The sequence below is a fragment of the Anopheles bellator genome, chromosome 1 (genome assembly GCF_943735745.2).
Source record: "Anopheles bellator chromosome 1, idAnoBellAS_SP24_06.2, whole genome shotgun sequence".
Classification (NCBI taxonomy): domain Eukaryota; kingdom Metazoa; phylum Arthropoda; class Insecta; order Diptera; family Culicidae; genus Anopheles; species Anopheles bellator.
Window position 1 is genome coordinate 19755625 of NC_071285.1, and position 14423 is coordinate 19770047.

The following is a 14423-nucleotide window of genomic DNA, read 5'->3' on the forward strand; positions in this document are numbered from 1 at the left end:
TAGCAAAAATCAAGTATTGTGTAGTGATTGATTTTTTATAGGTTTAAAAACAAATGAAATTTATGAATGAGTGTTAAAAGTGTACAAGAACTCTTCGTTTTCAATTAATTAATAATTCAATTAATAAGTAAGTAAAGTAAAAATGGATTGTTGCATTTAAACGTGGTCGAAAAAGCCTTAACGACGATCCACGTCAAGGACGTCCAAAACACGGCAACGGCAAGGACGAAAACAACACCTGTAGTGGTAGAAAAAAATACAAGAAATCCTTTTTGAAAAATCGTCGAGTTACTGAAAGAGATTTCGTAGAAGCCCTAGGCATCTCATTGGTCAGTGTAAGCAATGTTTAGAAAGACCCAAGAAAAACTCCATGAAAGTTCTTCTTATTCCATCCACCGTATTCATTACGCCTCGACCAAACTATGAGTTTTTTCTACGGGTTTTTGCTATGCTAGCGTCCACACTAGCAGCTTTTGGACAGAAAAATCCGCGAGCTTCTGTGAGTGAAATGACAGTTCGCTTGTTTTTGTTTTGATTTTTCAGTTTCCTTACCTTCTGCTTCTATTGCCATCTTTGTTCAAATCTGATCCGCTGTCGAAAAACTAGCAGTATTTTTGGATACCAAAAAATACCTGCCGAAATTTGGCTTTAACGTTCACATTGAAAAAATGCGTGAAATATTTCATGAACAGAAGGAGCTCTACAGCAACTCAAAGCAACTCACTGCCCCTAGCGACTTCCATCTGTTTCCAGACCTAAAATAATCGAATGCGTGGAAAGCGTTGCTCTTCAAAGGATGAGGTCATAAAAGCAGTGGAAGCGTGCTCAGCGGCCCTTCCAGATTCTCAGGACAGAGATGGAATTCATAAATAGGAATCTCGTTGGAACAAGTTCAGGGAGACCACACCGAATAAGAAAGTGTATTTCTAACGATAAAATTGTGTTTCTTTCTTACCGAACCGCTACACTTATTGAACGGCCCGGTATTATAGTTTGAATAAATGAATGTAATAAAATGGGATCCGGATCTCGCCGGCGATCAAGTAATGATCCACATTGGCTCAAATTGTTCCGCCGAAGCCGAAGCCGCAGCCAGCGCGATCAATCGATTCGGACGCATCGCTTGATTTAATGACTGAACTGGTCACACTAAATTGGTCAATGCTACAAAAAGCACACCTTGGGACGGTCGGGTTCCCGGGGTGCTGCGTCATGCAACCTTTGCGGAAGCCTAAGTAGACGGTGCCGGTTTAACTTGGTCGACCTCCTGGAATAAAGGTTCGGCCGGTCGATCGGTCGTCTGCGCAGTCCACTGACGGCAGGATGGGACGCGGATGCAGAGCGGTGTGTGCAGAAGTGTAATTTGTTCGACCATAAATTGGATCAAAAACATCATCAATCAAACAGTTTCGGAGCACACACCACCCGTCTGCCGGCCGGTCGGTTGTCGGCACAGAGCTCACACTCTGATGGGGGGCTATGCAAATGGGAGGACACAACAACAACACAGACAGGAACGCCGATTTTGGAAGGCCTCTTACGGTGCTATATAATTCGGCGTATCCGACCCTCACTGTTCGCGAGTGATGTGCGAGAGTTGCCGGCCGGTTTGGGGATCGCTTTTTTCCTTGCCGTTGGCTCCATCTTCGGGCTGCGCGCGTAAATCAAGCGTGACGGCGACGAGACTGACCATTTGTTTACCTTGAATCTACCACAATTACGGCTCACCTCATGGCTTCGGCGGCGGAATCACGGAACTGCTACGGCGCGGTTTGTGCCCGAAACAAGTGCTTCACTTTCGTGCGCCCAGCACAGACTTCTGCGGGTACCGCACGGAGGGCGACCTGGATACCTCCCAGCATGATGATCGGCAGGCATCCTTCGTCAAATGGCAATCTAACAGCTCGATCGCCTAATTGAGCAATTACGCTCCAGTTTGAGGTAATGAGCGAGGTTTGACGCTCCCAGCGAGGCAGCGCGAGCTCACGCGGCAAGTCCAGAACCTTCAACAATCCGGAAGTGCTAAGAGTTCTACGCCCCACAAGCTGGAACATTGCGCCTTCAGCATTAGAAGTTCCACAGCAGAGTGGAGTACTTGGGCATTACATTCCCAACAGACCCTCACTCAAGGCAATAGAGCCCACGGACGGATCCCACAGAATGGGCCGTTGTTGTGCAGTCGTTTTGTTTTATCAGCGAAGCTCTAAAATTTAATGAATCACTTACGCGAGGACACCGCGTGTAGTACCCCCGTTGGCCCGGTCCGGCCACGGCCCGGTAAATGAAGCAATTTCGTTTCCGTTATCTTCGCCGTATCCTTCGCGGTTTAATAAGCGAGCGACAAAAGCGAAACGAAGCGGCGTGGATCAGGAAGTGACGCGCCGCAGCCACCGCCGGACTTCGGCACGACCCAGCCGACCGGCGCGGACACGGATCCCCACGATCGATGCATCACGTGAAAGTCTTCCATAACGATAAAATTATTTCACCTCGTCGGGCCGAGGCCGGAACGACTTCTGTGACTCTCTGGCGCGCGCGGTTCCCTCTAATGATTGTTCATAAAAAGTGATGGCATTATTATTATTAAACTGGCACGTTTTGGTGCCGAGCCGAGCCGAGGTCTTCCTTGTCTTCCCCGAGACCTCGCGGAGTCGGCCAATATGGTGCCGCATTTTTGGGAGCCTTTCTTTGGGCAGCCTTATTAAATTATCGCCAACCGACGAACGGATGCGCTGTCTCTGCGAAGTGTCCGGAGTGTCGCCCGGGCACAAGCTATAATTTGGTAACACATTGCGGTGGCCGCCGACCGCTTTGTTTGGTTAGGCCAGCCGGGAGTACTGTTCCGCTGCTCGGACTCCGACGGTCACTTACGGCCCGGCACAGGTTATCTGCGCCGATCGTCGAGCCTGCCGAGTGTTTTTGGCCACCATTTCCTGCCACCATCGTACGCCAGCTCGATAGCCTTGGCAACCTCCTGACTTAACCCCGACCCCGAGAGCGGCCCGAGAGTCTTTTGTTTTCCCACCGTTCGGTCGCTGAGTTTACGTTTGGGACCAACTTTATGCTGATTATCGGGAGCAACATTGGACCTGTGGTCTGTGGCCGGGTTGGCGGACCTCGGTTGATGCTGCTGCCGCCCGATGATGATGATGACGATGATCGACCTGCTTTCGGGGGTGCTCACCGGTCGCTCGCCTCGCTCGGCTCGGCCAGGAAAATGGTGTTCGCCGTGCGGCGAATTACCGAAGCACCCTAAATAGCGGTCGCGGCCGAAGGTTCCGAACTCGATGAACCGCGCCGCCATAAAAAGGTTATAAATCCTTATAAAGTTATATTTTCGAGTAAACATAAAATTTTATAACTTTATTACGAGGTTTGCGCTTCGATCGAAGCGCTCGGCACTCGGGTTTGGAGAAGCGGGCTTTTGGGCCCGCGAGGCGTCGGAACATCTCGCGCCCGATTTCGGCAAAGATCTTCCGGGCCGTCTGGTCTGCTGGGGTGGACAGGCGTTCAACGCGCTGCTCGGGACAGGATTTTAACGAACTTTAGCGCTTGGAGCGAGCTGAGCTTCTGGCGCTGAGGTGCGGTGTTTTATTTTTGGATGTTTTAATTTCATTTCGTTCGGTGTGGTGGGGAGAGAGTTGAACTCGTGATTGAAGCAATTTGGTGAATTGATTATAAAATCGCGCAAAATCGCGCAAAATTGCGCATTCGGCGGCGCCGTTTTTCGATTGTTAATCTTCGCCTAATCGAATTGATAATAATGCGGACGGCTACGCGGTCAGGCTTCCTTTCTGCCGCCGTTGGACGTATTTCGGAATGGTCCAGGTCCAGTCGCCAGGGATCGCTAATTTCCTAATTTGGGTGAAGAATTAATAAGGAAGGTGAGCTGTACCTTGCATCCTTCGCAGGTAAATGCGCCGAAGTGAAACCCGGCAGCTGGCTCACCGCACACTTTGCACTGTTGATTCATCTGAAACAATAGTAAAATAGAAAAATATGTTATTGATAGAACACCTGAGGGAATAGAAACTTGAGATAAAGAATAGAGCCTCATCGCGAGCAGAACATCACGGTCGAAGAGTATTTTTATTAGGTAACATAACCAGATATCAATTCCAGTTGGCAAAAATCTACAGGAATATTGATTTTTAGCTTAACTTTCACAAATTAAACCTTGGACGTAGCCATGGCCACCACGTGGAAAGTACACCGGTACTTTAACGGTATTCGACGCCTCGCTGAAAAGAGCAGCCAAACGAAAGACTCACTAAGCGACGAACCCATGGAAAAGGTTGCTGATTTTGTTTACCTTTAACTTTTGTCCCAGCTCTGCCTTTTGAGCCCTCTGTTCGGTTGAGATTTGACTACCTATCCTATCATCAGCCAAAACTGCCCAGCATCAGCCCAGTTATTGGGTAAATGTATGCTCCTGCCGTCACTGGCAAGATGCATGACAACGGCAATAAATTAATGCTGAGAAGTGAAACCTTCACCGTTCAAGTTTTGAACGAATCAGTATAGAGAAGAAAACGCAAGCCCTTGAATCCGAACAATGATAACGACTTTGGATGCACTTGCTTGTTGGGAGTGATTAGTGTTTACGATACGAGTCCTTTTTTGTAAACAGGTAAAAGTGAATTCTTCATTTTTCATATTATCTGAAACTACTCAACAACGCAGTTCCATTGCATTTTGTATATGAAATGAAATTTTAGACTTCTATGGGCAAGCTCTATCGAAAACAAGAGTTTATAAGTGATACAAAATGTTCAAAGAGGGTCGGAAAATCGTTGAAAATGGGACACGGTCAGGACGACCATCAACATCAACTGATCAGCTCCAACACTAACTGATCCACGAATTAACGCTCAAAAATCGTTGATTGACAGTCCGAGATCTTGCCGACCTTGTTGGAATATCGAAAGGATCAGAAAAAATAATTTTGAGTGATCATTTGGGCCTCACAAAAGTTAAATGTCGATTGGTGCCAAAAACGTGATGTTTTTGCTTCACAATTTCGTGATCATTTCGCCACAAACTCGACCTATATCATTACCTGACCTGACTTCTGAGCACAATCTGACCTGGCTGTCCTATCGCTAAACTAAAGAGGACCTTCGATGGACACCATTTTGAAGAGATGGAAATCGAAATAGAGAACGCATTGAAAGGCTCTACAGGAAAAACAATTTGTGGAATTGTTTAAAAAATGGAAAAAACCTGGGCAACCGTTTATTGCATCCCATTCCCAAAACTCCTGTTATCTTTTGGCCAGGACTTTATTAAAATTGTAGATCCGCGATTACACACACCGCACATGTTATTCCGATTGACCGATGATGACACCGCGCCGCAAAACAGAAGTCAATTTTAATTAAGACACTTATCGAACCATCTTGGGGAGGCTCGGCAACGAGGTCGTGCCGAAATCGTCCTCCAAAGATCCTGCGGCAGCCGAACGATCCCCGGCCCGGTAAGTCGTCATAAATCAGCGTGCGGTCCGCCGGTGGGTCGGTTATGCGATGAAAGATACAGATACGTAACAGGTTCACGAACGAAAGGGGCAAAAAGTGGCACTTTTTGCACGATCTTTGTGAGGTCAGGTAACCTTTCGCAGTGCCACAGCAGCCGATATGGTTGAACCAGTGGCCAAGAGTTGAGCTTCGCGCTTACGCGGAATTCTTATCCTTCTCTAGACTACAGCATATTCTCACGAGGACACTGTGATATGGCACATGCATCCTTTAGTGTCACAGCATTAAATCACTGAAAGAGCACGAGTAATGAAGAATTATGTGGAACACTTGCACCGTTCCCCCGGCACAAAAACGGCTCATCTGTTCGGTCCCTTCGGTGGAATAATAATTGCTCGACTTTTGCGCACAGCCGGCTGTCGGCGGCCGCACAGAATCATTACAGCCTCATTACCATTCATGAGAGCGCGCCCGGAGTTGTAAACACTGATGCGCATTTGTCAGTATGCGCGCAAACGCAACGAAGACTCGTGCGTCGCCGCGATCCGCGCCGCAAGTGATTGGAATGTGCCCGCGTATGACGTTCCCTCCAGACCACGACGACGAGCGCGGCGACGACTGGCGGCGGCTGGAACTCTCCTGGGAGGTAGCATTTCCATGTAATTTTATTCCGCTTCGTAACAAATTAGATTATTGTCGGCAGACACAGTCAAGCACGGGTCGCCGTCAGTCAAAAGCCTGCCGCCGTATCGGCGGCGTCCGTCGCGTCATTGCCTATGGATGAGCCCCGGCCGGCGTCGATTCTGCGATCCGCGAACCGACCGACACTTCCCGACCGGATAGGAGAGTTATAAATTTAACCCAAACAACGAGACTCGTGCGGTGAAAGCTCACAGCGGGTGGTAATTTTGCTGCAGCCTTCAGTCGTCGTCGTCGTCGTCGTAGGGTTGAAGCATTTTTTGCTGCTGACACGCATGACACATCTATAAAATCTTTATTGTTACTACAACACTGCTGCTGGGGACTGCTGCTCGGATAGTTATTGATTCTTGATTATCGATTTCAAACTTTTGTGGAAAAGGATCGCAGAGTTTGAAAACTGGAATTTCATTTCAAATGTCGGCCAAGTTTTCACCTTCAACGGCCGGCAGACCAAAATCTGCACCAAACACTCGTTGTGGGTGCATTGGCTTCTCTTGCACGACGTGTGAATTTTCCGATCCCCAAATATGACAATTCTGCTAACATAACCACCGAGGTGGAAATGAACTTAAATGAAATAACATTTTCAAGATTTGTACAGTTTGAGTTGAAGACTCACTACTTTGGAGTTCTCAGTAAGTTTGTAGCGTCCCATTTCGTAAATTTCAAAGCTTTTAAACATATTTTTTAATTTAAAGTTTGACGTTTTGAAAGTAAAGTAATTCGTAGTTTAAATTCCAAACACTAGATGGACCCTGTATCCTGCAAAATTCTTCATCCATTCGAGCAGGTTGCAGCAATCGTTCGAACTAGATCGTACGAGCCTCTCGTTCCAGCAGTTGGCGTTCTAATCAACGAAAGTGTAAATTATGCCTCCAATTTCCAATCACAAAAGGAGTCACCAGGACGTTGGAGCGATCGCGATACCATTCTCTAGGAGGCGGCACTTCACGCAAGATTATAAATATTCCGGTCGACCCGGTGAAGTGGCGAGTGGCCCCAGCAGCTCCCGTCTTAAGTGTGATCTTGTTCCATCGACAAGATCGCCCGGCCCTGGGCCTGGGCCGCCTGTTAGCACTTTTATAATGCAATTTATGGAGCACCATTGCGAACGGTGCGTGTGCCCTGTGGGGCACAATGGAACGCCCGCTGCCCGATTGATGTAGCCCTCGGGCCGCGTATCGATAGCCCGCAGCCGCCGGGGGCGCAAAAACAAACCATTTGTAGATGGTGCCCCGGCTGGCGAACACCGAGCACTCCTAGGCATACCGATGCGGTGATCGCGCACCGTTTGATAAACTCTCCTTACACGATTGTAAAGCAATTTGTATCGAAGGCTCCATAAAAGGCTCGACAGAGGCGCAGGAAACCGCGACCGCATCGCTACTGGAGCTGGTACGCCGTGCCGGAGCACGCACCACGAGCCTCGAACCGAGCCGCTGTTTCCTCCAGTCTGTGGTGGGCTTTCTTGTCCCCGAAACAGCAGCAGCAACGGAGTGGAGAAAAAACTACTCAATTTGTTCGCAACCCGTTAGCTCCTTTCACATGGCGTCAACTAATTTCCTGCAATCCACTGGCCGGCCAGCCAGCATTGGGCCGGGCGCATCGGGCGCTGGCAATGACTCCATTGCAGTGGAAAAGCGATAATTGCATAAACGCGGACCGAGGACCAAACTAAGATCTCGATCGACTCGAGTACGCCTCGAGCTAGCTCACTGCGCAGGTGGCAAAGGCCGCATTCTTCCCCCGATGACGATGTATCTGCCCATCACTGGAGCGATTCCCGAGGAATTCCCGAATACGCGAAAGCCCGCGTGTCGGACACCGAAATCCATAGACCACCGCATTCGAGGGCGCATTAATTAAGGGGAAGACGACTGGGTCGAAATGCAGCATAGACGGAAACACGTTTGTACGGCATCGATCTGGAACCCGGACACCAGACACCTTGCGCCATCCCAGAGTCCGTTAAAATACTTCGCTCTCTACGATTCATTCATCTTCATTTGGGGGCTTCGCCCGGACCCATACACCTGACACTGGCCGGCTTTCCGAGAGGCCCATCTTCTTTTCACTTTCCTGCTTTCGGGTCTCAGCCTCGGTTTGCTCTCATTTCTGTTGCGTCTCTGTCGGTTTTTTTCTTTCGATTTTGTTGGTCCATTTAAGTCGATTTCAGGTCGGATTATCACCGCGCGCCGCGGCCGCCGAGAGAGCGCCCGGCGACCCCGTGGCGAGTCTTCCTCGTGGCTAACTTCATTAGGAAACAGGTTTCGATTTCCTCCTTTTCGGGCGGCGGGCCGGCGGAGGGGTCTCTAACGACCCTCGAGCGGACCCCCGTAACAAGACCCTCGGGTGGTAAAAAATAGCATCGTCTATTTTTATTATCCCGCCACGCCACGGCCAACATCCCTCGACAGCCGGAGAAGAGAGAAACATTTAAATATTTTTGTCTTTCGATTGTCCGCGCATCGTGGGCAAAAGGGTTAGTCCGCCGTTCGACACAAGATGGCTGGCCGGGTCGAAAGTCGAAGCGCCGACCCGGGGCCACCCGAAAGCCAAAAAAATTGGGCTATCTTTTGCACCGGGCCCCCGTTTTCTTCGCGCACGGTTTCCGGCACACGGTCGCCGATACCGGTTTTCTGGGCTTTCTGGGTTTTCGGGGAAAATTAATTCAAAATTGTGTTAAAATTTTCTCAACAACAGTTGTCACACCTCGCGCACCGGCCGCTCTGAGTGCCCTTGCGCTGCTCATTTGCATATCGCAACGGTTGGGCCTTCGTCGGCCACAGGGTTTTGTCTTCATCCATTACACCCGATGATCGATCAATTTCCCCCGAAGACACGATCGCGCGCGGGGGCACCGAAAATGCGGTGCGCTCCACGCGGTGACATGAAATTGAATTTGCATACAATTACGATGTAAATGAAGAAATATGGCACTCGCTTAAAATTCAATAATTTGCACTCACTACTCATGTGACCCCCTTTCGCGGATGCATCTTCGAAATTTGTCAAACGGAAACCCGGGCCGAGCCGAGTGCAGGGCACAGGGCAGGAGAGGGCACCGAACGCTGACCGCCGTGCACCGACTGCTCCGGATAATGACGTCAATTTGTTCCAATCAGCGACGACATTCAGAGCGGAGCAAATGAATTGTATCAATTTCGGACCGAACCGGGGCGCGCGCTGTTATAGATATTTAATGATACGGTTATGAAGCCGTTTCGTAACGTTGTTAATGCTGCCATTTTGTGGTCCATCAACGACACTTTCGAATCCCCGGGATGGGATCGGGATGTGTTCGAACGACAGGCAAAGGCCAAAGACCAAACGACGCCCGTAGCACGGCCAGCTCCTTCCCTAAGCCCTAGTCATCGGGCGATCGAAGCGCCCGATCGAAGAAGTTGTAAATCTAATTTAAAGCGATGATAATCTTTCACGGCTTCGGCAGCTCGAGTTCGGCCATGTCTTTATAATTAATTAGACCGTCAACGGCAACCGTCCTATGTCCGGGGGCCGGCCCCGCAGCAATAAACAACTAAAGCTGTCAGTCATCCGCTTCGTTCACAGGCTCCGTTTAGTTGGCGCAGCCCGCGCGCTGCTACCCCCGAAAACGACCCAGTGCCCGGTAGCCGTCGACACTGATCCGTGAGAAATCAATTAGCTGACGAAGCGGGACAAGTATAACGAAACAACAAATCATCGTTATTGGTCCCGGGGTCCCACACGCGGGAGCAACACGATACTCTGAGCGTAACTTTCGCAAATTAGTCCCAGGACGTGGCCGTGGCTACCGCGTGGAAAGGACACCGGTATTTTAACGGTACCCGTCGCCTCGCCGAAAAGAGCGGCGAAACGAAAGACTCATTAAGCGACGAACCCCCTCGTATGGAAAAGGGTGCCGATTTTGTTTACCTTTAACTTTTGGCCCTCCGTTCGGTTGCTATTTGACTATCTATCCTATCACCTGCCAAAAATGCCCTGCATCAGTCCAGTTATTGGGTGCAAATGTATGCTCCTGCCGTCACTGACAAGATGCATGACAACGGCAATAAATTAATGCTGAGAAGTGAAACCTTCACCGTTCAAGTTTTGAACGAATCAGCATCAGGGAAGGAAAGTGCGAGCCCGAATCCGAACAATGATAACGATTTTGCATGCACTTGCTTGTCAGGCGCGTAACCTCGTTTTGAAGCCGGAGGTCACACCGACTACCGAACGCCCGAACGATGAATTGATGTGCGCTGTCAGTCTTAATTAAAAATAACATTCCGCGAATTTTTCTTCCCCGAAAACCCACTGCAACGAGGCCACTTGCGGAATCCCGGTGCGCCGGAGTAGCCAGTGACCCCGCTCGCAGGTCGGCACAGCAGGGGCCGTTGCGTTCGGGAACGAATCAAGACTAATGGCAATCGATATTACAATGGATTCGAGGGTCCTGTACCGCGGTGCGCGATCTCCTTCGAGAGGGAATTGAAGAATTGGGTGCCCGAAACGATTGGTTGAACCAAATCTGTAGCCGAAAGCTCGATTTCAATACTTTCCAAGGATTGGGTGAGGTTGACCAATATCACTGCGAAATCTGAAATCCTTGGGTAGACCTCGTTGATCTCGAAACAATTTTAACGTTCATGTTGAAGGACTAACCGTAAAAAGAGTCCCAAAGAAAAGTATTAACATGAATAATAATCAACTTTTTAATTCAGAGCACCGGAATACGGCGGCAAAGCGAGGATCGGCAATATACTGGCGGGGTCAGCGTTGCACTCGGCCGTACATCATCCCACAGCCACACGATCATGCACAAACAATAACAAATTGAAATTCTATCGATTCCGAATTGGCATGGGCGTCGGTTGGCATACGCTCGTGGTGGCCACCAACCGAAAAGAAGGTGCGAACAAAACCGGCAACCGGAACGAAAGAATGATGCATAAATTTAAAATTTAAGTGGAGCAATCCTCCTATGGCCGTGACAGCGCCGGGATCGGCAAACGAACGGAATCGATTGGAGAATCGATCGTCATACTTTGGGCGAAATCGAGGAATCACTTCTGCGACGAGCTTGATAAATGACTTTATTAAATTTTTTACCATTTCTCCAAACGGAATTATTTTCCGTCTTCCGTGTCTCGCGCCTGTTTTTTTTGGAGGGACCACTGCCGACCGTCTTATGCGCCGTTTTAAGCCACTTTTCGGGTCGTTTGAGTCACACAGCGCCAGGGTCATCTGCTGGCGTTGGCCGATCCCGACCAGTATCATCGCTCGGGGCGACGAAAGTTTCGAGAAACCCGAAAATCGAAACGAAAGCACCTCGAACGGCGACTTTCGGACGCGTGAAACGCATCTAACTGCTCGGCATTGTAATAATCCTATCAAAACGGCTTCCAGGTGGGAGCTAAGTGTCGAAGTCTTCGTTCGCGTATTGAACGATTTCATTCGGGCAGTAATGTGTAAATTTGTAACAAAAAATATTTAGCGCCACAAACCACGAAAGAAAGAGCGGACCATGCGTCGGAATTAAATAATCTTGTGTGTGCGACGGCGGTCCACCATGGCTTGGAGCGCGCTTTCGGGCCGAAAAACTCCTTCGCTTCCCGCACTGTGACAAATGGCTTCCGATTGAGACACCGTCACTCTGGGCCGGGGGAGAAATCTCCCCAACTATCTTTGTCTCGTAAATTGGCTTAACTCGCGTTTCGTACCGCGGTGAGGACATAATTTACAAACGCGCTGATCCGTAGGTGGAAGTAAACCCATCACCGGCAATCAAGCCGGTCCCAGCAAAAGGAACGCTCGAAACAGTTGAGGAAATGGGTCGGCTAATGTTGAGTAATCTGAGCTAATAATAAACCCCCCCACAAAACCCGCAGCAGCATCGGACGCGCAGATCACGCGCGGTTGCCACGATAAATCAATCGGGCCGGGCGAGATAACCAGCGAAAAGCTCGCGTATGTTAATGGTTCGAGCAGTCACACATATCACCCCAGAAAGCTAGACCCAATTAAAAGACCCGAAAGTTTTACATAACAAAACCGTTAAGACAACAATTTGCTACCACGACACATTTTTATGTTAAAAATATATGGATTCTGACGCAGACAATCGAAACTGTGCCAACCGTGCAAGGAATCCAATCTTTCCTTATCCCATTTAAACCACAATGAAATGGCACCGTTTTCCATTTTGTTTGATAAATTGATCTCCATTGATGCAACAGACTGACAATTGGTAGGCAAACAGAGCACACAAAGGCATCGTTTAGGGACCTCTTTTTCTGTCTGATCCGGGTTTTTTTAACGATTTGTTTCGCTATTCTGGCGGGAAAAAAACCTAGCGAAACTCTGTCACATGTGATTGCCGAATGTGACTTGTCCTGTCACCGTTTTCTTTCGTTTCATAAACAGGAAGCCTGGACGGGGTCACTTTCACCTTGGAACTGCATTTTTGTCTGATTAATGATACCCGTGTCGTTCTACGCGGAGCGAATTCTGGACGAGCGCAGGAAACCATTATCGACCTATCGTTACGTGCTCTACGGGAAAGGAAGGGCTCTCGCCCTTATTTTTAGAACCGTCAATTTGAAAGCAAACGGTTCTTCGTACTCCGAGTGAACCCATTAAGGACTTCGGTTTGTTGGCCCAACAGCTGATTATTGGGAGAATGTCTGTCAGGTAATAACGATCGACCGAAGGAAAAGATCTTCAAACCTGATGGTGTTCTAGAGACTACAGGGTTTTGGATAAATTTTAAGCTGCAGTACTCTTGATGTAACTACTCAGACTCAGAATGACATAAGATGATTCGAGCAATAAAAAACCAGTTCTCCATTCCATTTGACCGCAGGTAGCAACACTCCTTTCAATCGTAGATCACCATCTCTGGCCATAACGAGCGCACACCTTAAAACCCTGTTCGGGTGATTGCAGCAAGAATGATGCCACCCGATGCATCCTCCGTAACGGGCGGACCTTTTGGGCAAGCGGACAGCGTCAGTCAAAACTAGCGCCACTAATAACCGATGCTCGGTGCAAATACTAAGCCATGCCTCGATTGTTGGGCCTGTCAGTTTGGCGGGGCCTCCCGATCCCATCGCCGTCCCCTGGGACCGAAGAGCGGCGATGCCGATGGACGTCTTATAATCTTCGGGGCCGAATTAAGCGCAATCATTCATTACTCGCGTCTCCTGCTACGCTTTTCTCGCAGCTGGTGAGAAAACATGCAAACATCTTTTGCAAAAACATGACCGGACCCCGTTCGTTAGGTCGAGGAGGCGGACTCAGCGGACCGCTGGGCCGCTGATTGGGCTGCGTCGGCCAAAACTCGGCTGGGAGTATAATTTCAGTTTGGAAAATCTTAGCCATTAGGGTTGTAAAAACAAATAATTCGGTTCGAGATGTTATGATTTACGCAAAACGATTGCGCTCATGTGTGTGGTAGGTGCGATTGACCGAGGTGCTTGATTATGCTGCATGCAACGAAAAAATATGTTCATTACCATTACCTAGGCCTAGGGTCTCCGAAGGTCCGATCACATAATCAGCGGACCAGTGGACCTCATCTCGGACGATGGTGCCGGTGCAGGTCATGACGCCGGTGTCAATGATGTTGTAACGTTTTCCATACGTCGGTAATGATGGGAAACGCTGGGACGCTCGGTACTACATGATTCGTGATGGCCACATTCACAATCGCGTCACGATCACGTTGCGATCGCAGCTCACGGCACGATGGATGCTCGGGTCGAATCGAATTAGACAACTTCAACCATAAATCGATGCCAAATCGAACCCAGACCAGACGAGACCATCCGCTTGACGCTTCATAACTAAATGTAGTTAAATAAAAAAATTACAATCCATGTCCCGTAGACCAAAAAATAACAAGAAACAGTTAAGGTTTTAATTCCGGTATCGGGCACGCGATGGTCCAAAAATTAAATCAAGGTTCGCGCGCGCGTGAATCAATGCGCCACACGCAACGGGCCACCCCAAAAAACCAATTTTCTGATTGAAATCTTGACTCCTGGCACATCATCAGCGGGCACTCGAAAAAACCGCCTAAAAGAAAACGCAAGAAAAAAATTCGCAACCGAAAACTCCAGTTCCGCGTGCGTATCAAATCAGGCAGGAGCTTTTTCTTGGCAAATAATTAAAATGATATTACCGAGCACAGGAGAACGAGAGAGAGAAAGACCGAGAGAGAGAGAGAGAGAAACAGAGGGGGCAATGCACTAACGCGCG

At 49.0% G+C, this 14423-nt stretch overlaps 1 protein-coding gene across 1 annotated transcript in view; it reads right to left on the minus strand.

Annotated features, from left to right (window-relative positions):
• LOC131215179 (protein embryonic gonad) overlaps positions 1-14423 on the minus strand; it is a 58542-nt gene that overhangs the window by 18740 nt on the left and 25379 nt on the right. The window contains exon 2 of the mRNA XM_058209565.1: positions 3896-3973. Within this exon, the coding sequence (XP_058065548.1) occupies positions 3896-3973 (78 nt within the window). The remainder of the gene's footprint in view (positions 1-3895; positions 3974-14423) is intronic.